Source organism: Lampetra fluviatilis, chromosome 35 (genome assembly GCF_964198595.1).
Source record: "Lampetra fluviatilis chromosome 35, kcLamFluv1.1, whole genome shotgun sequence".
NCBI lineage: Eukaryota > Metazoa > Chordata > Hyperoartia > Petromyzontiformes > Petromyzontidae > Lampetra > Lampetra fluviatilis.
In genome coordinates, this window is record NC_136309.1 from 5558050 (window position 1) to 5582761 (window position 24712).

General features: G+C 52.2%; 2 protein-coding genes across 2 annotated transcripts in view; both read right to left on the minus strand.

The window, feature by feature from the left end:
• Positions 1-2180: 2180 nt before the first annotated feature.
• On the minus strand, positions 2181-7716 carry LOC144944561 (ATP synthase F(0) complex subunit f, mitochondrial-like). Its single transcript, XM_078872822.1, has 4 exons — positions 7610-7716; positions 5554-5661; positions 4891-5007; positions 2181-2375 (listed from the first exon to the last, which is right to left on the minus strand). Exons 1-4 carry the CDS (start codon positions 7623-7625, stop codon positions 2347-2349), a joined length of 270 nt encoding a protein of 89 aa, XP_078728948.1. The 5' UTR covers positions 7626-7716; the 3' UTR covers positions 2181-2346.
• Positions 7717-10034: 2318 nt separating this feature from the next.
• SDK2 (sidekick cell adhesion molecule 2) overlaps positions 10035-24712 on the minus strand; it is a 315464-nt gene continuing 300786 nt past the window's right edge. The window contains exons 35-46 of the mRNA XM_078872818.1: positions 24565-24666; positions 24157-24272; positions 23269-23455; positions 22440-22577; positions 21806-21967; positions 21158-21283; positions 19991-20155; positions 18763-18903; positions 17551-17680; positions 16945-17071; positions 12063-15365; positions 10035-10754 (exon numbers count right to left, since the gene is read on the minus strand). Coding sequence (XP_078728944.1) covers positions 14898-15365; positions 16945-17071; positions 17551-17680; positions 18763-18903; positions 19991-20155; positions 21158-21283; positions 21806-21967; positions 22440-22577; positions 23269-23455; positions 24157-24272; positions 24565-24666 — 1862 coding nt within the window. The 3' untranslated portion in view covers positions 10035-10754; positions 12063-14897. The remainder of the gene's footprint in view (positions 10755-12062; positions 15366-16944; positions 17072-17550; positions 17681-18762; positions 18904-19990; positions 20156-21157; positions 21284-21805; positions 21968-22439; positions 22578-23268; positions 23456-24156; positions 24273-24564; positions 24667-24712) is intronic.

Here is a 24712-nt window from a genome sequence, read left to right on the forward strand (position 1 = left end):
GCCTGTCACAGGTCGTTGTCTTTAAGTGGGGATGGGAGATTGTGAGTGTCTGCATGGGGAGTGAGAGTGTGGGGAGAAGGGGAGAGAGACTTTTGACTTTTAAACAACTTTTATTGCCGCCAGCAGCAACATCACTGGATGCGATTCCGATATGAAATACACAAAGTCACCATCAAACGAATAATCGCTATAAATCAGAGCGTGTGGGGGGGGGAGGAGGCGAGTCTTCTACTTTTTGTACGACCGCACGTGTAAGATGCAGAAGCAAACAACTGTGCAATGTCAGATTGACGACAACCAATGATGTCTCTGTGGCCAGCTGCAATCGTCGCATCTTTGGCGGCCAAGCCGTCCGGAGCAAGCGGAGTGTGCTCGCTGCTGATGTCTCATTCGTGTCTGTGGGTTGGGGTTGATTCGCGTTCGTGATGCACTGTGTTACGGTCCGTTCCGGATGACCCACAAGTTGCTACACACTGCTACGAGGTTTTAAAAAATATATAATTTAAAGTTGTAATTTGTGCGTCATCAGGGTGTCCCGCACGCTTCAACTGCCACGGTTTTGTGCAGTGGGATGCGGTTTAGGGTGCTTCATGGGGCTTCGTCGTTAGAAGATCAACCCAGGGGAGTGTTGGGGAGAGCTTGGGGAGTGTGGGGAGGAGTGGGAAGAAGGTGGGGAGAGCGTGGGGAGAAGTGTTGAATCTTTTTATTATTTTATTATTTCCCTTCTACGTGACTTTACCGAAAGAACCAAGAATATTAAAAATGAGTGGATGGTTATGGGGAGTAGAGTAGGAATGGTAGGAGAGGAGTCGGGTTTGTAGAGGGCGACTAACTGGAAGAGAAATTGTGAGAAGTGGGGCCAGTAGAGCACTGGAGGAAGAGTAGAGTAGGATGAGAAGATTGATGTTTAGTAAAGGATGGGTGCAAGGGTAATGCGTAGAGGGGAGGACGAATTGGGGACCGTCCATCCTAAAATCTTATCGGCAGCCTTCACCAGGAATCTTACAGACTTGGCGGGGCCAGATGCTCACGCAGAACACGTCCATGTTTGGCGGTGTCGGTTTCACAGCGAATGCCTTCCACAATGACTCACGCAGTGGATTTCCACCAGATAACTCCGAATTGAGTAAGATCGTAAGCGCTCGGGAGCAGAGGAGATGGATGAGGGAATTCCTAAGTCGAGTGGTACGAGAGAAGCAGCGTGCACCGGTTGGGTGTGTCGTTGCGACCTGCAGTGTTGTGGTGGTTTAACAGTGTGGGCGAGATGACGCGTGCTCAACATGGCTGGATGAATCAGTGAGCGAAGTTCACGGGAACCGTAACTGCGGTAGTGGCGATAGCAGAGTGATAAAGAGGGGACGGACCACCGATGAGCAACTGGAGTGAATCAACGAGTTGTGGAAAATCAAACACACCCGATTGCTACTTTACTCCAAATTCTATCCGATGCAGCAGTGAGAAACTGTGTGCCCCATCCCAGATATGACAGCAGCAGGGTTCCTGACCGTGTGCTTTTGTAGGATAACTGGAACTTTTCTGGAGTTCCATAAGTAAAAATAGGCGAGGTCACGGCCGCAGCCCACACGACTTCCAACGCCAGAAGTGGAAAGCAGATGAGGAATGAAACGCAGACGAAGGAAAAGTCCATCCTTGGCAATGGGGGGAGGGGAGACCCTAATAAAACATGGGGCCTGCAGGCACAGACGTGCTTTGGTACTTTGTTTACATCTGTGCTTCCGAAATCATACGCGCCTCCTAATTTGACCTCGTGTACATGTATTGGTGTTTTCCACAAAACACAGCAATTTTCAACACATTGCAGTAAAAAAAATGTATTGCACGATTCATTTTTTTTACTATTAAATCTATTTGGAATTTTAGTTTTATTCTGCTCTGGTGAGGATCACATAAGCCGACCAGGCACTAACACTATCCCTTCCCTTAAACTAGCCGACTAGATACTTACTCCGAACGAGGGTTGTTAAAGGACAAATGGTAAACCGGTAACCATCGATTACCTGTTCTCCATTCCATACACACAACCCATAAACACACATCTCCGATACACCCAATGCTATCATACATACAACTCCTATACACACACAAACTGCTCACACTCACGTGGTCCACCCGTCACAGTCTCAACCCTCTAACACACAACACCGAGACGGAGAGTCGAGTCACGGGTAAGTGTAACTCATCTTTATTGTTACTGTCACAACAGGATACAATTGCACTCAGATTTGGACCCCGGGCCTCGGGGGATCTGGACGCGGAAACGGGCACTGCCCATCGGCCCCGGGCTCGACTTGGTGAACCACCGGGTACCCCGACTCCACAGCAACCTCAGTGGTACTTCCTCCAACGATCGTGCTCTGCAGAACACACGGTACCGGTTAGCACAATCACACCGAAGACCCACAAAGTACAATGTCGCATATCTGACCATCCTATATTCCGCGCTAATTAACTGCTCATAGCGAGCGCAGTATTTGTGTATCGTGTAGTTGTACATTTCTATACATGTTCAGACTGTATTAGCTTTATTATATAGGGTCCACGATTAAATTAATATTTATTTTGCCTCGTTTGTATGACATGTATTGTCTACATTATTCTATTGTTATGTACATCAGTCTGAAGGTAACATTTGCGCATTGTGCACAATATGCAAGTCATTGCTTCTATCACATACGAGTCTATACTGTGCATGTGCTGTGAACATGAGAATAGCTATTAATCGAGTAACTATGCCATGCCGTTTTGGTAATATTTTCGTGGCCCAGACCACTATTGAATATTTTACCATCCTTGTTACCTTGAGTTCTCACCGGGTTTAACAAAATAATATCTTTAACGGGAACATGGACATTTACAGCCACCAATCGTTGTGTGTGGATCCCTCCCTCCCCGTGTGTCCGCACTCTTGTCGCGCAGCAGCGATCTCGACACGTGGGAGGCCGATTAAAGTCACGTGCAAGTGCTGCCCTCCGGCGGGCGGGCGGGGCTTGTGTCGCGCAAGTTGAGTGGAAGCAAAGAATACGAATAACATCGTTCCCCTGCTTCTTGGTTCTTTCGGTAAAGTCACGTAGAAGGTAAATAATAAGAGTTTATTTAGTTTCATTTTTATTATTTCCCTTCTACGTGACTTTACCGAAAGAACCAAGAAGATGAATCCCTGCAGTCACGAAAGCTTTAAATTGAAATCGTTCCCCTTCTTCTTGGTTCTTTCGGTAAAGTCACGTAGAAGGGAAATAATAAAATAATAAAACATAATAAAATACAATTCTCACGACGTTTCGGCCACAACGCAAGCAGCCGTCCTCAGGTGAAGAACAGGTCTGTCGGAAAGACAGCGTCTGAATGAACACCACCAGGCTTGGCAGCGTATATTTAAGCTGGGTTGGAGGAGGAAGGGCGCCCCCTTGAAAGAGCGAAAAGGCGTGCGTGCAGCTTGGCCTGCCGCAGGGCACAAGTGTGTCCTCCGAATACTGTTGCCGGGACAATTTTATTTACGTTTCTAATCCCAGTATTTACCTCTCCTCGTCTCTTCCATGTTTAATAAGAGCAATACAAAAGACGGGGTAAACACACATCGCCGAAACCACCGAAGGAAACTCGCACACGAGTCGAATTCTTGAATGCACAATCCAAGGTTGCAGTAGTTCCTGCGGGGTAAACTACACCACTCTGCCAGGCGCGTGGCGGGTCATGCGCTGCGTGAAGGCACAGCTAACAAGGTCGCTTTGCATGCCGTTACATTTGTTTGCTTTTTGAGTGCCATTTTCATTTGTTTTTTTTTTATTAACCCCTCCCCCCTTCTCAATTTAAACAAAAAAACATCCGTCACATGCGGACCACTGTAAATTTACCCACGCGGTTTTGGGAACGCACGGAGGTTGCCCCTTAACGCTACGGCAGGACGACCACCAGGAACACAGCAAAATGCGGGCATCACTATGAGGGGGTGGAACGAGTCACCCCCCCTCCTAGCGATTTTATGACATGTAGCGATTCAGGCTCGCGATTCAATTATCGATTATAATTTTTACGTGGTTAATGTAACGGTATCTAGCAGCTGCAGGGGTCAAGTGAACCCATTACGCACGATAACTTACAGCTATTTGTCAAACCACAGTTGGATGAAGCCCTCTTCCACACTGTGTTTTTCATTGGGGGTTGGTTGACCAGACTTCGCCATGCTGGTCAGTGTGGGTTCGTGAGGAGTGGGGGAGTGCCTGGACTGGCAGACTGACTTGTTTGGCACCAACAGGAAGACGAAAGGGCTATCATCTGTCCAGCTAGTTAGATGTGAGCAATAGGTTTTCAACAGTACTTCAGATACCTGGGTTGTTGAAGCTATTTCGCAGATAGGAAACAATTTAATATTATACAGGGTGATCTATTTATAGACACTCCACTGACTGCTAATGACCCACTTACTATGCCTTTCCAACAGCTCTGTTTCTTCACCTGAGGACAGCTGCTTGCATTGCGGCCGAAACGTCGTGAGAATTTTATTGTTATATATTTATTATTTTATTATTTCCCTTCTACGTGACTTTACCGAAAGAACCAAGAATATAAATCCCTGCAGTGAAATTTAGACCCACTTACTTTCTTATCAACAGGTGATTAAATACTATCTAAGTGACTTTACCGAAAAAACCATGGGAAATGATTAAATACTGTGAAGGCAATGGCTCCATATCTTACAGAGTGTTGAAAGATGTAAGAATTAGCTTAATATTGGTTGGAGACACAGACTTTTTTTAAATTTAATTTCCCCCTATTCATTCTGGAGGGTTATCTATACACGGGACATGCTGTATGCAATGTGCTGGCATGGAACCGCGTTGACTGCCGGGCCGCGTCACTGTTTCCACTTACTGACGTGGTCGAACGAGAAGATGTAGCTCAGGGTAACGTAGCCCACCAAAAACATGGTGACGCCCCCGAGGCCGCCGCGGCGCACGTTGATGTACTTGTTCATGTAGCGGTTATAGCCTGCGAGCACAGGTCGGCGCACGGCATCGCAGTCACCACGCGTGTGACGTTAATTCAACTTCACCACATCCACATTCATTGCAGTTACAGCAAAACAGAGATGTTACCCAACCGCGCGACGGCTGATGGGCCCTGCCGCTGGTGTTTCACGGTGGCTGCCGTCGACTGGTCGCATTAGATCACGGAACGCGGTTTGAACGTTTGCGCGTGCCAATCGGTTCAACAGTTACTAAAGTTGAATTTAATTCAACGATCGATCCCATAACTTTTGGAATCGATTATTCTAAAATCGATTATTAACCCTCGTTGGAACCATCACAGGATACATAAGACGCCTGAGAAGAATATTATCGTTGGTGGTTTAAAAACAGGGGCTCATTTAAGAGATGTAAACTTTCCCACATTCAATCTCGGCTCAGTGAGAGGTCACAATGTTTCCTCTGCATGGACACTCAAGTCCGCGTGGTCTGTATTGCTATGCGTGGTCTGCATAGCCACCCAGGCTGTGCGTGCTATCTGCACGCGGTCACAGCGCGCCACACATACCTCGCCGGACCCCGCGGATGAACCCATTGGGCGTGAGGTCGCAGGTGCCGACCCAGGCGGGCAGCTCCCCCAGCTTCACGTCCAGCAGCCTCCGCTCGGCCAGAGCAACTGCGGCAAAACAAGACGAGACGAGCAGCGGTGAGCTCTGTGTACCCAGGGATGCCTGCAGTACAACCAGCGGAAAACCGGTGCTCGTTCCAGGCCAAGTGCACTTAGAGGTTACGTGAAGTGTCAAAGGCTCGCTGCTAGCAGGTCACGGGGACAGACCCAGGTGCGATGGGTTGACTGAGACGACTTGCAGATGCACCACTTGTGCCCCCTACTGCGCCAACTCGTATTTTATCCACCCGGCGCTCCGATAGTTGTTGTGAGCGTCGCTTCCCTGCCGCCCACTATTGTAAAAACTAATACATTTTACAGGGTAAGGCCCACTGAGCTCCATAGCTATTGTTCAGAAGCGACCTCGACACAAATGATAAGCTCAACGAAGTGGATTATCACGTTGAAATGTATGGCAGCCAAATAATAAAAATAAACGCGCATGTTTCTAAATATGAAGGGAAAACCCGATGACCCTGAAAAAATCCACGCGACCACGGGGAGAAGACGCGAACTCCAAATACAGTACGCAGGCGTCAAGGTCGGGATCTAACCCACAACCTCCTGTATACCAGGCGAGGTAGTTAATATCTCCCCACCCTGGCGACCATGGGACTAAGTGCTGGGCAGTGATGAGCAGTTTCAGCAAGAATGTGTTGTACTGTACTTCTATGCCACCGTGTCTATGCTCCCCATCTTCACGACTCGCGTGAAGTATGGTCAAATAGAACCTACGAATTACACGGATTGCAGAGGCCTTGATCCAGCATTGGGTTGATAAGACGATAAACATTACGGTATTATATTGAGCGGACACGCCAACGATCATACTGCCATAATTGTATCGGCCTTAGCCCTGTGAATGTCACCATCTAAGGTCGTTTCAATAGACTTCATTTGAAGTCTGTTATTTTAGCTTCCCATTATTTGTACCAGTCATTTCCTTTGGGTTGTCTATCAATGTAAACCAGGTGGGGGGTGGGCAATATCTTAAAAGACTTTGTACGCGTTCGGTCCAACGTCTCCATAGCCAGGATGACAACCCTGCTTCGTCTTCCTGTTCCAGTAGTATACCTTTACTTACAGCCTCTCTGCAGCAATGCAGACTTCTCATTTGTCGGGTCAAATTAGGTCGACCAACAAAAAACAATCATCCCTTCAAGTCGATCCATGAAATCCGTGACTGTGCCACAGTGAGGGGCGGTTCGTTTGGCTGTCACGGACAGACCGGTCACCCACTCAATGTCAGTGTGGCATTAACACGCCCGAGAACCAGAGCCGCCCTGGGTAGACCGGGAGGGATAACTTGGTCTCGTTATAACGGTAATTGTTTACGAGTACAGCAATTATGGCTGTATAATCGCGAACGCTTAATCACTCCCTTACCGCATAGATGAGCGATGGTCAAAGGATGACGCTATTGGCAGCAAAGGAATGGAACGCGTTCGGGTACACATCTACCTGGGAGATGGAGCTATGGAATCAGCTAGTTTGCATGTAACTATAATAACTAACAACGCAGTATCGTGAGAGACGGTGAGAGCGATGTTAAAGCCTTACCACTGCGGCAGATGGCAGCATTTGATGATCACGGACAGACCGGTCACCCACCGTAGCAATGTGGAATTAACACGACGGACTCGGAGCCGCCCAGGGTAGACGAGACACACCGTGGTGGACTTTCTAAAACCCCGTGATGGTTTGAGGGGGGTGACTGTGGCCGCCGATGTGGCCACCGGTGCGGGCAGCACAAGGTGACTCGTTGGGGGTCACGCCTAGCCTAGGCCGCAGACGCCGGCCCTGCGTCTCTCCTCGCACCAGACGCGGAGAACCCGAACCACAGCGGCTCTGGTCGCCTCAGTAAAACGACGAGGAGGATGTCCAATTTAAAATAAATTTAAAAAGCAAGCGTGCAGTTTAACGAGGTAGGCGATTGCACAAGACGAGATCCACTCACCCGACTTAGCCGCCATCTCGTGCAGGTGTCCAAAGCCTGCCTGCACCACGTGACCCTCAGCGTGTAGACTCCGCCCCCTCAACTTAAACCACGCCCATTCTATAGACCACGCCCTCAGCTATAGACCACGCCCATTCTATAGACCACGCCCTCAGCTATAGACCACGCCCATTCTATAGACCACGCCTATTCTATAGACCACGCCCTCAGCTATAGACCACGCCCATTCTATAGACCACGCCTATTCTATAGACCACGCCCTCAGCTATAGACCCCCCCCCCCGCCCCCTTAACTGTTCAAGTTCAATTTCGATTTAAAGCTTTCGTGACTGCAGGGATTCATCTTCTTGGTTCTTTCGGTAAAGTCACGTGACTTTACCGAAAGAACCAAGAAGATGTTCAAGTTCATTTAGAGCAGCCAAATAATCTTAAGCTTAGTGGCGAATGGCGCCCCTCACCCACCCAGCTGCCACCCCACCTCTCTTCCCCATCTCGCGCACCCTTCCCGAGCCCCCGGGGTCTTCCTTCCCTGTCCCCGTGGCCACAGAGCCTCCTCTCATCTACCCCGAGGACGCAGAGTCCGTCCGTCCGAGCGCCACGGCCGACGACGGAGCGCGCGGCCCCCTGGAACGTGGCCCGCCTCGTGGGGCCCGGCGTGCCCGCCTCACGCCATAGCGGTCTTAGGGAGTGTTTTGACCATACTTCACCGTTATGGTCAAAGCGGGTTGGTGTGCAAATATCTCACCATTGAAATTGTTTTGCGTGAAATCAACGGAGTTGTATTTAGTCTGCGCCGATTTGTGATGCGTGCCCCGTGTCACGGCGCTACCGGGTCACGCTCGGCAGCGTAGCAAAGTTGAGAAGACGCCGTCTCTCTCCACACCATCATACGACACCATCTCTCCACACCATTACCACCACACCATCTCTCCATACCATTACCACCACATCATCACACGACACCACACCATCTCTCCACACCATTACCACCACACCACATCATTTCTCTACGCATCATTACCACCACACCATCTCTCCACACCATTACCACCACATCATCACACGACACCACACCATCTCTCCACACCATTACCACCACACCACATCATTTCTCTACGCATCATTACTACCACACCATCTCTCCACACCATTACCACCACATCATCACACGACACCACACCATCTCTCCACACCATTACCACCACACCACATCATTTCTCTACGCATCATTACTACCACACCATCTCTCCACACCATTACCACCACATCATCACACGACACCACACCATCTCTCCACACCATTACCACCACACCACATCATTTCTCTACGCATCATTACCACCACACCATCTCTCCACACCATTACCACCACATCATCACACGACACCACACCATCTCTCCACACCATTACCACCACACCATTTCTCTCCACACCATTACCACCACACCATCTCTCTACACCATTACCACCACACCATGTCTCCACACCATCACACGACACCACACCATCTCTCCACACCATCACCACCCCTCATGGTGCTGCGATGCCAACATCCGTAACCTTCGTATCAACTGCTCCTCGTCGCTCCATCTCCCCACTGCTCGTCCTGTCGGCCACGTTCTCCCCCCCTCCCCACCCTTTGGATGCCATTGCAATCGGCAAGTTTTGTTAAATCGACCACCGTCTTTCCTTGTCGTGGTTTTCTTGCCCAAGTAAAACAAATGTGAGTACAGCATTCGATATTCATTCGTCTTTTCCAGAACGTCGGTGATGTTATTATTATTGTTGAAAAAATTTCTAATAGGGGTTTATCCTTTCTGGCAATACAACAGGCGTCAAGCAAGATGTTCCAACACAAAATAGAACCATTTTTGCGAGGAATCAAGTCTGCATTAACCACACGTGATTGTGGTGAACATGCAAACAAACATGCTCTGATAATTATATATGCATTGTCTTTCAAACGGATTGGCCTCCACTCGAGACGGCCTTCTTTAGTCTCACCACCAGTGTCAGACCAGAGAACGCCAAAAGGCGAACGGCACAAAGACATCGCATGTTGCGAGAGCATCATCCATAGCTCGGGGTGAGTAGCAATATCATGGGACCGTTCTGCCAGTGTCAAAGTATGAAAAATAAAAAAAAGTTCTTACCCATTCTGGTACGTGTGGTTAATACAGACTTGATTCTCTGAAAAAGCTATCTATTTGGTGTTTGAACATCTTAACGCCTGTTTTTATTGCCAAAACGGGTAAACCCTATTCTTGTTTCTAATACTTTGATACTGAGACATTATTATGGACATGGTCGACGGTAGTGAGATACCTTTCCTAGACCCAGCTGGCTCGTTGTCGCTGGTTGGACCCTAAATATCAAGGCAACGCGAAGAAAAGTAATTTGCAAAACACTTTAATTTGTACACTCCACTCTGGGCAAACTCAAAATCCCCCGTTCCGTGTTCAGCCCCCCCCCCCCACAACGCATGGGTAAAACCGGGGTCTCCGCTGGGTCATCTCACTCGGGTCACACTCCACACGGGTCATGCGACATCTCCCTTTAACAGAATGGCATCAACAACCATAGAAAACAGAACAATAATAATATGATTTATGATCCTCAATGAAATCCCTCAATCCGTAGGCTCGCAACGCACGCAACGACACCACCGGCAGCAGAACAGAAACGCGTGGTTGGTATGGGAGACCCCAGAAATGGACCCGCTCTTATTTTTTCACAGCCTTGATTTCAAGTTAAAACGACAAACCCCTATGCGATAATAAAAACAAAAACAAAATATTACTCGGGCATTGCAGCGCGCATGCACGCACGCACGCACACCGCCTTCGACACATTGCTACGAAACTGTGAAATTATATTGAACATGGCCGTCGCCACGTGTGATGAGACTCAAAGCATATCGAGAGAGCTGGAGGTACACGGCGAGCGAGTGGCAAGCGGGAATGAATGGTGGAGTCACGGTGGAACAAGAGTGGAACGGTTGGTGACACTACGCCGATAGAGAAACCCCAAAACAAACGAAATAACCCAGCCCCCCTCCAAGCCCGACCGTCTCAATAAAAGAGTGAAACGTCTGTACAAAGTAGATGATGAGCTCAACTTTAAGTTGTAGTACTAGCCAGTCACCTCGCAATTTCGATTTAAAGCTTTCGTGACTGCAGGGATTCATCTTCTTGGTTCTTTCGGTAAAGTCACGTAGAAGGGAAGTAATAAAATAATAAAAATAAAACATAATAAAACAATTCTCACGACGTTTCGGCCACAACGCAAGCAGCCATCCTCAGGCGAAGAATGAAACACCCCAAGCTTGGAGCGTATATTTAAGCTGGGTTAGAGGGGGGGGAGGTGGGAAGAAGAGCGCCTAAACAAAATAATTTGCATATCAAGAGGAATTCAGCATATGGAAAATGCGTAGGAGGTGGGCGGGGGGGGTTCCAAATCAATACTATGCCCGTGCATTATGCAGGATTAGCAGCATCAAAGGGGGGGGGGGGAAGGGGGGGAGCATTAACAAAGGAAAGGAATGTTAATAGTATGTAGCTGTAGTTACTAAACAACCACGTAAAAAACTACAGTATAAACTGCATGACAAACTAAAGTATAAACTACATAGCATCATCAGTAAACTTACTATACTCTACAATAAGCTGAGTTACTAACAGTAAGTAATACATGAAAAATTCTGGCTTAGCAATCACTGGAAGGACGTAATAAACCATTTTGATACACATTAGGGTGGGTAGAATAATACATAGTGTTATATTAAAAATGTATAAGGTATAGGGTGGTTTATAGCAATACAGTATGTAATTTAATGTTGGTTTTGCCTATGGAAGTATATAGTACGGTATAGACGCGTGTGATGTAAGAGAATAAAGTTTAGATGGAAGCATATTATATAATTTTTTACAACGTAGAATTTTTCATGTATTACTTACTGTTAGTAACTCAGCTTATTGTAGAGTATAGTAAGTTTACTGATGATGCTATGTAGTTTATACTTTAGTTTGTCATGCAGTTTATACTGTAGTTTTTTACGTGGTTGTTTAGTAACTACAGCTACATACTATTAACATTCCTTTCCTTTGTTAATGCTCCCCCCCTTCCCCCCCCCCCCTTTGATGCTGCTAATCCTGCATAATGCACGGGCATAGTATTGATTTGGACCCCCCCCCGCCCACCTCCTACGCATTTTCCATATGCTGAATTCCTCTTGATATGCAAATTATTTTGTTTAGGCGCTCTTCTTCCCACCTCCCCCCCCTCTAACCCAGCTTAAATATACGCTCCAAGCTTGGGGTGTTTCATTCTTCGCCTGAGGATGGCTGCTTGCGTTGTGGCCGAAACGTCGTGAGAATTGTTTTATTATGTTTTATTTTTATTATTTTATTACTTCCCTTCTACGTGACTTTACCGAAAGAACCAAGAAGACACCTCGCAATTGTCCACAGAATTGCCCACCCACCCCCCCGATCCCCACCTCCCCAGACGCAGCGACGGGGAACGTGGCGGCGAAGTGGCTCCCCAGAGTCGTTACGGGACCGGCACAGAACTCCTCGAGACGCACATTCAGCAGGTCCCACCCCTAGGTCGGCTTCGTTACAAAATAACAGCACGGCGCGTTAAGACAAAGCAGAAACAACCCTTGTCGACTTGTCGGTGTTGTAAGCGCTACCTGTCAACATGGCTCAATCCCATGCGGGGGGGAGGGAGGGAGGAGGGTGTGGGGTGGGGTGTCGTTGGGGGGGGTACCCAAACGTCTGGGCTTGTCTTCAAGTCTCCTGACACGGGAACTCGTTGTGTAAGATCATCATTGCTTTCTCACAGGTAACAATAACAGCTTTGGTAAACGAGGGAGGTGACTTCAAATAAACGATGAACGGTGAATGTAGTGACACGTCCTCACAAAGTTCACACCTAAGACATGTTGGCAATGGGGGGGGGGGGGGGTTCAGTTACAGAGGCCAAGTGAATTTGATTCTCCATCATTAATCCACTGCTGGATGAAGGACTTCCCAGTCGGTCGCCACCTCTCGCGATGCTGCGATGATCCACGCGGCACTTGCAACACGCGAGCCGATCCCGTCGCTCCACCTCCACGGCGGAACGTCCTCGCGGGCTCGTTTCGCCCCGTGGCTGCCGCTCCATCGCTGGCCGTGACCGTCTCCCCATCCGGCCGTGACGCGTCCTGCCAGAGCCCACTCTCTTCGCAGCTGCAATTGAGTACGTAACCCGCGAATGTTCTCGAATCCACACGTTCCACTCTCCGGCTGTCGATGTAATTTCAAGCGTGCATCTCTCCAAAGTGATGCTCCGTGAACTCAGTTAACACGTGACTCTACTAGCTGCTGAATGATCCTAACCAAGAGAACCGCGCCGTGATGATTTACTGGCAATTCGGTTGCATTGCCGTCGACTGGCGGTTTGACCGTGCCGTGGTCTCGTTGGTGATCGAGAGGAAATAAACTCGTGTGTGGAAGTGCCGGGTGGATTGTTAAATCGCGGCACTCTTACTGAAGGCAACGGCTTGGGGAGACCTCATCCAACAGCGGAATGATCATGGTAACGGTGGTGGAGCAATGAGCAACAGGCACACCTCTGCCAATGTGATCTCGGTGATCCTAATCAAGGCCCCCAGAGTCTTTGGTCGTTGTACTTCGCTAGGGGCCAGGCCTTAATTTCGGCCGGTTCTGTCTGGGATGGAAAATATTCCCCACCCGGCACACCACATCCAGTATTCCTGTCAATGTGGCCGTGGCTACTTGCCACGTGGCAGCGACATGGAACATATTCAGTGAGAAATCAAGCCCTGCTCAGGAAGGGTCTCTTTAGCTGACACGTTCGGACGCCCATCAATGGCATTGGTTGTGATGACCTCTTGACCTTGTCTTAGTTTCGGACTTCTGAACCTAATGTCCGTTCATAGAATCTCGAGTTGCTCCCGCACCGATTGAAGCCATCCTGACAGGCGTGTTCATACACTATGGCCACATTCAAAAAGTAAAACAAACAAAAAAATCTAAATTCTAAATCAACTCAAGCCAGGTACATAAGCATTGTACCAGCCAACACACACACACACGCGTATATATACTCTTATTGCAAAGTCTGCAACCCAAGGCATCTCACAGATTGTCACATTGATTAGTGTTTTTTTTATCCGACAAGGTGAATACAGGAAACTAACGCACGTGCTTACAGTGACGCCATGCACTCGCGTGCGCCCGTCGCGTGCCTGCTCGCTTCCGGCGGGCACATCGGTTCCGGGCAAACGACGCGCAAAACGAACCCTCGTCGATTTAACCTCGTCGTCCATCCCCCCCCCCCACTCTCCTCCTTCCCACGAAGCGCCACTCGCTGAAACTCTCCTAGCCGAACACACACCCCTCGGTTAAAAATAAATCATCTGCTGCTCGCACGTTGCAGGGTGTTCTATACACTGCAGTTTTATAATATATATCTTATATATTTTTTGACATTTTAGTGTTTTTTTTTACAAACCAGTGAAAACTTTCCTTCATGTGCAGAGTGGGTATACTCGCGAGCGCGTCCCAGGCAGAGTGATTCCACCCTGCCCGTCTCGAGCCGCTCACGGAACCTCCCGCGCGTACCACGTGCGCCTCGCGAGCGCGAAGCTTATAAAAATAAAACCGACCCCGTGGGGAGCCCGAACCGGGCTGTCTCGGCAGGACGAGCGATAATCTTGTATCTTGGGCGCTCCACCTGGCCGCAAGGCGGGGGAGGGGCACCTCTCGCGAGTCCACGGTGAACAGCAACGGCGCGACGCGCGGCGGTCGTGGTACCAGGCCAATCGAGCGTGTCGTAGAGGTCGTAGATGTCGCCGCCGGCGAGCGACGTGTGGCAAGGAACCAAGGTCTCGCACGATGCGGACGCGCGTCCGTGCACCGAGCGACCACGAGGGAGCCGCGGCAGCGCCGTGAACGGAGGCAGGGTCCGAGCAGCGGGAACAAAAAAAATCCTGCCGCTCGAGCTATTTGGACGTGCGTGGAGCCTAAACGCCTGCTCGCAGCCTTCATGCGCGGGTTCCAGCAGCGCCAACACAAACCCAACAACTCGCGACACGAACTTTAATTGGGATTGAGCCTTGAGTTCACGACTACGCCACGCGTTCCATCGCCAGGCTGGTTCGCCTGAAAAACCCTGCCAACCCGGCTCCTTCGTACAAAACGAACGTAGTAATGATCCTAACTATCGCGTCAAATCCAACCGCAGGAAACCGCGAATCTCGGCGTTGTCTCGGCGTTCGGCTTAAACGAAGGAAGAGAAGCCGGCCACCGGAGGCCGCGTGCCGGGCCCCAACCCGTTCGCCGACGCCGACACGAAGAGCCCAACAAGCGGGCTGGCGGCGCCGCTCCCCGGGCCGCCGCCGCCGCCACCGCCGCCCCCGCCACCGGCAGGGCCGTTGGAAGAGGCCGTGGCCGATGAGACGTACATGCCGTGCTGCGGGTGGTGCGGGTGGTGCTGGTGGTGCGGGTGGTGGTGGTGGGGGTGGTGGTGGTGGGGCAGAGAGGGGGTGAGGGCCGGCGGGGTGCGGTCGCCCGACTCGGAGTGCTCGGCGTCGGCCAGGTAGGGCCCGCACGGCTGCGGCGAGCGCGACAGCCCCTTGGGCTGGCGTCGCCACGAGCTGTAGTAGCCCGGCTCGCTCATGTAGTGGTTGACGAATGAGTGGGAGTTGCACTTGACCGGGTCCGAGCCGAAGTCGTCCTCCTCGCTCGCCTGCCGCACGAACGGCACGCAGGCAGCAGAGATGTGGGTCAGCGTTTTTGAAAATTTAATTTTCGTTTTGGTCGTTATCCGAGTCCGGTAGACGTCAACAATGGCCCGTGTGGCATGTCAGTCATAGACTCAGTCTGTGGCCTTCATGGAGTGGTTCTCTAAGTCTGGTCCATTAAAGCGGCCAATCGGTGAACTCAGTAAATCTTATTATAAACACAGAGCCAATCACCACGTCTAGTCTTCCTCAGTGCTAACGCGGTCTCGAATGACGTTTGTAAATTATCCGCGACTGCATCTTCATTCAGACTCGTTCATTTAGTGTTATCAAAGCTGGTCATGCTTTGGACTTTGGTGGGTAGATGATGATGGTGATGATGGTGGTGGTGATGATGATGGTGGTGATGATGATGGTGATGATTGTGGTGGTGAAGATCAAGATGTGATGATCATGATGATGACGGTGGTGATGATGGTGGTGATGATCATAATGGTGATGATGACGGTGGTGATGATGATGGTGGTGGTAGTGGTGCCGAGTCGTAGTCATTATCTGCCTGATGGTTTTCATCCGCTCACAGTTATCTTTGACTACAAGGAAAAACACCTTCACTGATTCATACATCCGTGCCCACTTTTGTTCACAAAATTAACTCTGCAAGAAGGGAGACCTAATGAGATGGGCTGGGTTGTCTCAGAGGTCATGGCACTGAGACTCTGGGTTCAAATCCAGCTTTTATCCACGAACCGAGTTCTCGAGTGTAGCGAGTGGCCGGTCTCAGCCGGGTCACCAGTGGCTGTGGAAAGTGCCACCCTCCGACCGTGACATTTAATTCTGAGCTTAATTGACATAAATTCCAGCTGTGAGAATGAATCAATGTTGACGTTCATGTAAAGAACATTACCTCTGTGTATAGCAGATCAGGGGGAAAAGTACTGACCCCTACTATATGGACCATTGTTCAATTGAAGGGACCTTAAAGGTGTGTTCTTTGATAGTCACTTCTGTGGGCCGTTCACGAACACAAACACTGCTCAGAGAGTTCTGAATGGATTCTTCATCTTGTGACACGACACTGGGGGCACAAGTGGCATGCCATTGGGGCACGAGACAAAAAATATCCCACGAAACCACGTCATAACAATCATAATCATTTCGATTTAAAGCTTTCGTGGCTGCAGGGATTCATCTTCTTGGTTCTTTCGGTAAAGTCACGTAGAAGGGAAGTAATAAAATAATAAAAATAAAACATAATAAAATAATTCTCACGACGTTTCGGCCACAACGCAAGCAGCCGTCCTCAGGTGAAGAACAGGTCTGTCGGAAAGACAGTGTCTTTTTATTATTATTTTATTATTTCCCTTCTACGTGACTTTACCGAAAGAACCAAGAAGAATAATTATCATATTAATTTACTTATTTATCCAGGAAAGCCATACTGAGAGGGAAGGGAGTTTCACGGCAACATCTGTGCTGCGGTGATCCACCAACCCTCACGTGGCCCTCTTGGCATTGGGACGCCCAGGGGTGGGCCTCTCCCTGTGGTTGTGGAAACGCGGCAGGGCGGGGCGAGCGTCTGACCTCTGACTCGGAGAGCTCGGAGGGCTTCTCGGTGAGGCTGCTGCTCTCCGCCGCCGTCACCTCGTACTTGGCGGTGAGGTCCTCGTCGGAGTAGCGCAGCGTGCCGGGCGAGGGGCGCGGAGGGGAGCTGTCAAAACAAAAAAACGCCATTTCATTGCCATTCAGCTCCTCAATTGGCTCCCTTTCGTCGACATCATCATAAGCCATTCTCAATCCGCACAGGGTTCACCTGACGACATTGAATATCGCGGCGGTGAAGACACGACGGATGGTGATGAGGATGGGGCGGTGGTGCCCCAGTGGTTGCCGAGGAATGAAATGCAACCCCCCACCACTGTCCAATTTTTCCCCACTCCTCTTCATAGCCCCACTTCCTACCCCGGGCTCATCGATCGCACCGCCTGCACTCAATGGACATGACGCTACTGCCCAACCATTCTCCATCCGCTGCTCATTCAAGGCCTCTCCATGCTTTCGCCATCTCTGGCAGCAGCGCCGTGCAGCTCCATGAAGCATTATCACCATCAGCCGTGCAATGATCGACCCACTGCTGTCCCCCCCCCCACCCCCCGCGGGGGAGCGGGCGGTGCGGGCGGCCCGTCGTACCGTGCGTAGGTGCCATTGCGCTTGTAGAGGGCGGTCTTGACGGACAGGCGGCGGTTGTTGAGCTCCAGCGTGGTGAAGCCGCCCTCCAGGCTCGTGATCTCCTCGTTGGCGCCCGCGCGCGGCGTGCTGCCTGCAGCGCACACAGCACAGAGACACGAGTGGCCACCGCCGCCACGGTGTCGACGTCAACCGGTCAGGCGAAGACTGGCATGGCACGGTTTTGGTAATATTCCGATGCCAGTAAAAGAAGGTTGGTGCCCCCCACCTAAATTAAATATATTTACTTGTAAATAAAAAAAAAAAAATTATAAACAAAACAACAGCTTGAAGTAAGAAACATTCTAAAAATAAGTGGCTATTTTAAATTCATTTGTAAATTGTTTGGCATCTTAAATTGATTCTGAGAGCACCGATTAAAAATGTGTGGCGTGCGGATTGGATGGGGTCAGCTCCACTCCACCGCAACTCCTGCCCTCCCTCGCCACTTCTCCTGCCCTCTCCACTCCTCCCCACTGCTTTGCTCCTTCTGCCCTCCCCACTCCTCCGGTCTTCCTGCCCTCGCTACTCCCCCCCACTCCTCCCCACTCCCCCACACTCCCCCCCACTCCTCCCCACTCCCCCACACTCCTCCCCACTGCTCCACACTCCACCCCCCCTGCACACTCCTCCCCACTCCTCTCCAATCCTCCATACCCCTCCCCCCACGAACACTCCTCTCCACTTCCCCACACTCTTCCACACTCATCCCCACTGCTCCCCACTCCCTCCACACTCCACCCCCCCCCATGAACACTCCTCCCCACTCCCCCACACTCCTCCACACTCCTCCCCACTCCTCCACACTCCACCTCCACGAAAACTCATCCCCACTCTTCCACACTCCTCCCCACTCCTCTCCAATCCTCCATACCACCCCCCCCACGAACACTCATCCCCACTCTTCCACACTCCTCCCCACTGCTCCCCACTCCTCCACACTCCACCCCCCCTGCACACTCCTCCCCACTCTTTTCCAATCCTCCAAACCCCCCCCCCCCACGAACACTCCTCTCCACTCCCCCCCACTCCTCCCCACTACCGCCGCGGCCCACGACAGCGTCGCGACCGCCCCACATCAGCCTTCGAAGGTGGTGCCCGACCTGACGTTTTCCTAAATCCAACTCCACGGGAAGCTGCCCCATCGCCGTCACGGCCGTGAGCGCGCCAACTCACTGGAGTCGGACTTGCGCGAGTACTTCTGGTTCTGGCCGCGGATGATGAGCACGAAGACGAGGAGGAGGATGAGGATGAGGCTGGTCAGCGCCACCACCACCAGGAACCACCACTCCTCGTAGAACGCCGCTCCCATTTGCGCTGCGGCGCACGCGGTTCAAGTGAATTTGGCGCACGACGCAAGTGACACGCGACCCCCGGCCGGAGCCGGACTCCAGCTAGCTGACTTAAAGTGATTAACCACGTGGGGGAGGGAGGGCGATGGCGGGGAGAGAGAGGTGGGGGGGGTTGTGGGCGGAACTTTGGACAGCGATGTTTCGCAAAAGTGATGTCCAATTGCAAAAGCAGCGCCTAGAAGCTAAGGTGAAAATCCACTCCACTCGCAACGCGCGGTGGCGCGGCGACTTGAGGGCTTGGAGCTAGCTGTATGTCGCGCTGACGCGACGACGCATACAAAAACATACCGCCGTACGATGCGATACGAACGTGTTGCATGGAGCGTGTAAACGCAATGACATCTCAAGACGCTGGATGGGGGGGAGCGGTCGACACGAAGGTTGTGGAGTAGCTAAATGAACGGATGTCCTGTAAACACGGAACATTCTGCACGTGCGCCGTGCGACTGTGGCGGGCAAGGCCCATAGTTTTCTCTACGCAAGCGGCCGCAAAAATTAGGGGTGGTGGTGGAACCTTCTCCTTACTCAGGGGGGGCGCAGAGCACTTTCAAAAACCTTTGCAGGGCCTCGCATTAACACACGCTCGTGTGACACCACCGCTAAACATTGCCGTATTTTTATTAATTAGTTCAAATATTTCACCCTTTAAAATCCCTTGCGATGGAACGTCTCCCTCGCAAGGGAGCCCAGGGTGTCGACTGATGCGCGCGTAATTAAGTTTCGCCTTCACATCAGCGCTAATGGAAGAAACAGAGGGCTGTCGCCAGGGTCAAATCACTCCCCTCCAGTACCCGGTTATTAGGACTCGGATGCAGCGACGATAGGTAGCCCCTGTAAGATCACCCTTGCAAAAGAGGTGATGTTGTTCCACGTGTCTCAATGGGTTTATTTCATCTTCTGATTAAATAAAGGATGCAAACAAACGATGTGGTGATGGGCCCCGTGTCAAATCAACCGGTAGGTCCCTCACATCGGGAGTAAAATTATTGAATAAACGCATGGGAACGAAAAAGGGACGGACGCGAGCCCCTAGTCGGGCCATGACGACGTACCGGAGACGGACGGGGAGGGAACGCTGGGGGCGCCGAAGCCCAGTGCATTGTGGGCGATGACGCGAAAGTCGTAGCTGATGCCGCGGCGGAGCGTGTCGATGCTGAGGGCGGCGGAGCGAGCGTCGCCCGGAACGTCTCGCACCACCATGTCCCACAAGCCCTCGTCTGGGAGGGGGGCACAACGACACCGGGTTACCACCGCCGTCAACGCCACCATCACCATCGCCACCCCCACGATCACAACCACCCCCAACACCGCCACACAACCACCTCCGTCACACCACCATCACCACCGCGACACCACCTCCGCCACACCACCATCACCATCGCCACCCCCAACACCGCCACCCCCAACATTGCCACACCACCACCTCCGTCACACCACCATCACCACCGCGACACCACCTCCGCCACACCACCATTAATACCACCTCCGCCACACCACCATCACCACCGCCACACCACCATCAGCACCAACACACTACCACAACCGCCACACTGCCAACACCACAACACCTCCCACCATTACCATCAGCGTGACCACTCCACAGCCTGGAACTCCCTTTTTCCAATCCATCCGAGCTGTCACCTCCCTGCCCTTGTTCCAGCCTCCTAATCTCCAACCCCCTCTTCACCTCTTGACGGCGACCCTCCACAGGAGGGCCTAGTGAAGGACGTATCAGAGGCTTTCCTCTTGTGTATGTTAGGTGACCCCTCCACCATACACTGCTACAATAATGATGACGATCTGTGTTTTGGACAGAGCTGCCCTCCTTCATGCCGGGGCATCTCAGTGCAATTTACACGCGATAAGCGACTCGCATCACATCTCATCTCAACACATTTCAATGGGCACCCCGAGCGGCAGCTGTCTCTGTGCGACACAACCGGACTCAGCACCTGGCCTGCAAGCGGGCATTAGTCTGCTGCGAGCAGTGGGGCGATAATCGCTGCTATGTGATCCCGACTGAGTGGTTCGCGGTGTCGTTTTAGAATGTATGTACGCCGAACTTCTTTCGCAGCGAACGTAGCCAACCGTGCTAATCGGAGGTTCAGGGGAAAGGACAAAAAGCTAAAGACAAAAAATAAAGTGGCAAATCTGGCTAAATTGTGACTGCAGCGTCACCGCTCTGCACGCCACCACCGCTGCGGTCGCCTTCGTCGTACCAGATGCGCGGGTCTCGATGACGTATCCGGTGATGGGGCCATCACCCGGCTCTCCCGCCGTCCAGTGCACCACGATGGAGCCGCCCGACCGCGTCACCGACGGCTCCCCCGGTGGGCCAGGGGCACCTGCACACACCGCCCCACAGCGCCCGCTCAGCGCCGCCGCGTTCCCCACCCCCCCCCCCCCTTCCTGTCGCCGCGTTGCTCCCAACACCGCCGCTGCATTTCATTACAATCGCTTGAGAGACAAACCCGGCAAGTATTGCGCTTTGCCCGGGCTGCTTGCACCACGGTCCTAGGGGCCCGCTGGAAGGTTTAATGCCTCTTGTATTTAGCGAGGTTATTACTTACACGAGCTTGGGAGGGAATTTCCAAAGTGACTGAGTGAGTGGGTGAGTGAGTGGGTAGGGTGAACGGGTGAGTGAGCCAGTAGGTGAATGGGTAGGTGAACGGTTGGGTGGGTGGGTAAGTGGGTGGATAAACAGGTGAGTGGGTTGGGAATTGCGAGTGGGTGGATGAGCGAGTGAATGGGTGAGCTAGTGGGTGGGTAATTGGGTGGATAAACGGGGGAGTGGGTGGTAGCAGCGGCGGCGTTGGACGCGCGAGCCTGTGGTGTGAGCACGAGGTCAAACGAACGAGAGCCCCGACCTTTCCCGGGCCCCGTGGTGACGTTCCCGTCCACCTCCGGGCCGTAGGTGAACGTTCGAGCCCTGACGCGGAAGTGGTAGGTGACGCCCTCCACCAGGTCCTTCACCTTGAGCCAGCGCGGGCCCTCGCCCCGAATCTCCACCGTCACGATCTTGCTGACGCCTGCGTGCGCGGGCCCACGCCGCAAGCGTGTGTTCACACACGCACATACCAAACCAGGTATTAGTTTAAGGCTGAGTAGACCTATCGGAGGTCCACGACCGGTTCAGACGTTCAGCAACTGATGTTGGCCGTGAGCGGGAATCGAACTCAAGTCGCCGGGGTTTGGAGCGCAGCACGGAGCCCAAACCACTACGCTTCTGCTTCCCACACACATAGTACGCGACATCCTCTGTGGTTTCTATCCATTTGACTGAATGCGCGAGTTTCCTCCGTTGTGGATTATAACCACGACTCGTCATTAATTGGCAGCAAACATCTTAACGTAAAAACCCAATGCAACAGCAGCAGCAGCAGGATCCTCCTGAAAAAGAGTCCTATGACTCGGCGTGGCTCTCCTAGATACATAAGTCAGCAATATGAGGGCCGAAGGGGAAGGCCGGTGAGGGAGGCCGATGGGGGAGGAGGGCCGCACCGTCGATGGGCGTGCTAGGCTCGTAGACGAGGCGGTAGCCGTCGATGATGCCGTTGGGAGCGGCCGGCTCGGCCCAGGACACGTTCACCGACGACGTCGTCACCTCGGAGAAGCTCAGGGCTCCCGGGGCCGAGGGGGCTGCTCGGCACGCAGGGGGCGAGGAGGGGAGTGGGGGGGGGGACACGAGCAGGTGATGGAGAGTTTGGTCATTTGTAACCATATTCTTAGGTTTTTTCGGTAAAGTCACGTAGGTAAAACATCTAAATTAATGAAAATAAAATAAAATAAAAACAAAAATCACGACGTTTCGGAGGCAACACAAGTCTCCGTCATCAGGTGGGACCGTCACAGCCGAATCACTTGATGCAGCTAATTCGGCTGTGACGGTCCCACCTGATGACGGAGACTTGTGTTGCCTCCGAAACGTCGTGATTTTTGTTTTTATTTTATTTTATTTTATTTTCATTAATTTTGATGTTTTACCTACGTGACTTTACCGAAAAAACCTAAGAATATGATGCCTTGCAGTCACGAAAGCTTCAAATCTAGAAACATTTGTAACCAATTTCGTGGGTTGGGCCACGTAACGATCAGGCCACATTTATGTCGTAAGACCCTCCACGACGCGACGCGGCCGAACGTCACACAGTCGATTATGATCATTCCAGCTCGCTCGCCGGTGAGTTGTACAGCACACTTATCTCCGAATCACAGGAGTTGCCGTCGCGCGGATGCGCACGTTCGTCAGCGCGTGTATCCGCGCGTCTCTGCTGGCCGGCGCTTGCTAACATCGTCGCCGCCGTTCCGCGCGTGCCGTGCCGTGCCGTACCGGCGGAGTCGGTCCATGCGGAGAGCGGGGCGCTGCGGGGCCCGTCGCCGGCGGCGTTGAACGCGGCGATGGCGAGCGCGTACTCCGTGTAGCCGCTCAGACGGCGCAGCTTGATGCTCGTCTCCGGGAGGAAGAGCGTCTTGACGCGCTGCGACGCGTTCCCCCGCGCCGTCTCCCAGCAGTACGCCTGCGCACGGTTCCGCACGGCGCAACCCCGTTAGGTTCCCACGGGAGCCGTTCAGACATCTCTCGCCGCTGAAGTTAGCCGTGACGGGGCCTGGACCCCCCCCCCCCATACCCCCCCAAGGTGGGCGGGTTCACGTTGCAGACCGCTAACCACCGCTCCGCCCCACTTACGATTCTGGCGAAGGGTTAAACGAGGCAGAGGAGACGGACGTGGGCTCTGCGGAGGACTTAATCTCACACCGGAACAAGCACACCACATCAAGTATCCTCATCATCATCATAACTGGCCATGGTGAATCCACTGCTGGATGAAGGCCCCCTCAAGCCACAGCCATCTCCCATGGTCCTGCGATGTAACGATCAACGCAGCGCCTGGGACGCGTTCCGTTCCTCGGCCGCCGCTGCTTTGTCAGGATTCCTGACCGTGTACCACCATGACACGGCTGTGGCTGCTTGTCACAAGACTCCTTCAGTGTGCCAGCCACGCACCTCATGATGGACGCTTGTTTTGCGTCGTGATTTATGTTATTTTATACCTACGTGACTTTACCGAAAGAACCAAAGAGTATGGATTCCTGCAGTTACGAAAGCTTCAAATCAAGATTCGCCCAGAAACTGTTCAGTGAGAGACTAAGCTCTGGCGCTGTGTGCATCCTCAACAGTGTGGAACCGCCCGCGGGCCTCTCTGCGTGTGCGCGTCACCTTGTAGCCCTGGATGTCCCCGTTCTGCTTGTCCTGCGGTGGAGGCTCCCAGCTCAGCTCCAGTTGAGTGGCCGTGGACCCGACCACCTGCACATTCTGCGGGGGTGCCGTCGGCACTGTGGGACCGTGAATACGGCGATCGTTCAATCAGAACAAGGAAGGGACGATGCAGTGACAGGGTGAATAGTTCCCGGTTGTACAGAGCGATAAAGGTGTAGCCTTGCGATTGCTTGCTAACACGACTAAGTAATTTTGTGAGTAATTTGCGAGCAATTGAACGGGGCGGCGCGTGGCATCTCACTGTTACCGCGGTGCCTGCAGTATTAACCGGGGCGGCCGCGTGGTCCGAACCGCGAATCTCTGCGACAAAGCGGCGGGACAAGTCGCTGCCGCGGTGGAGCCTCTTACCGGCCTCGCCGACGAACACCTCGTAGGGCGGGCTGGGCGGGCCGTCACCCATCACGTTGTAGCCCGTGACCCGGACTTCGTAGCGAAGGTACTTGGTGAGGTCTGGGCAACACCGGGGAGAGCGTGCGGGAGAGAGGGACGGAGGGAG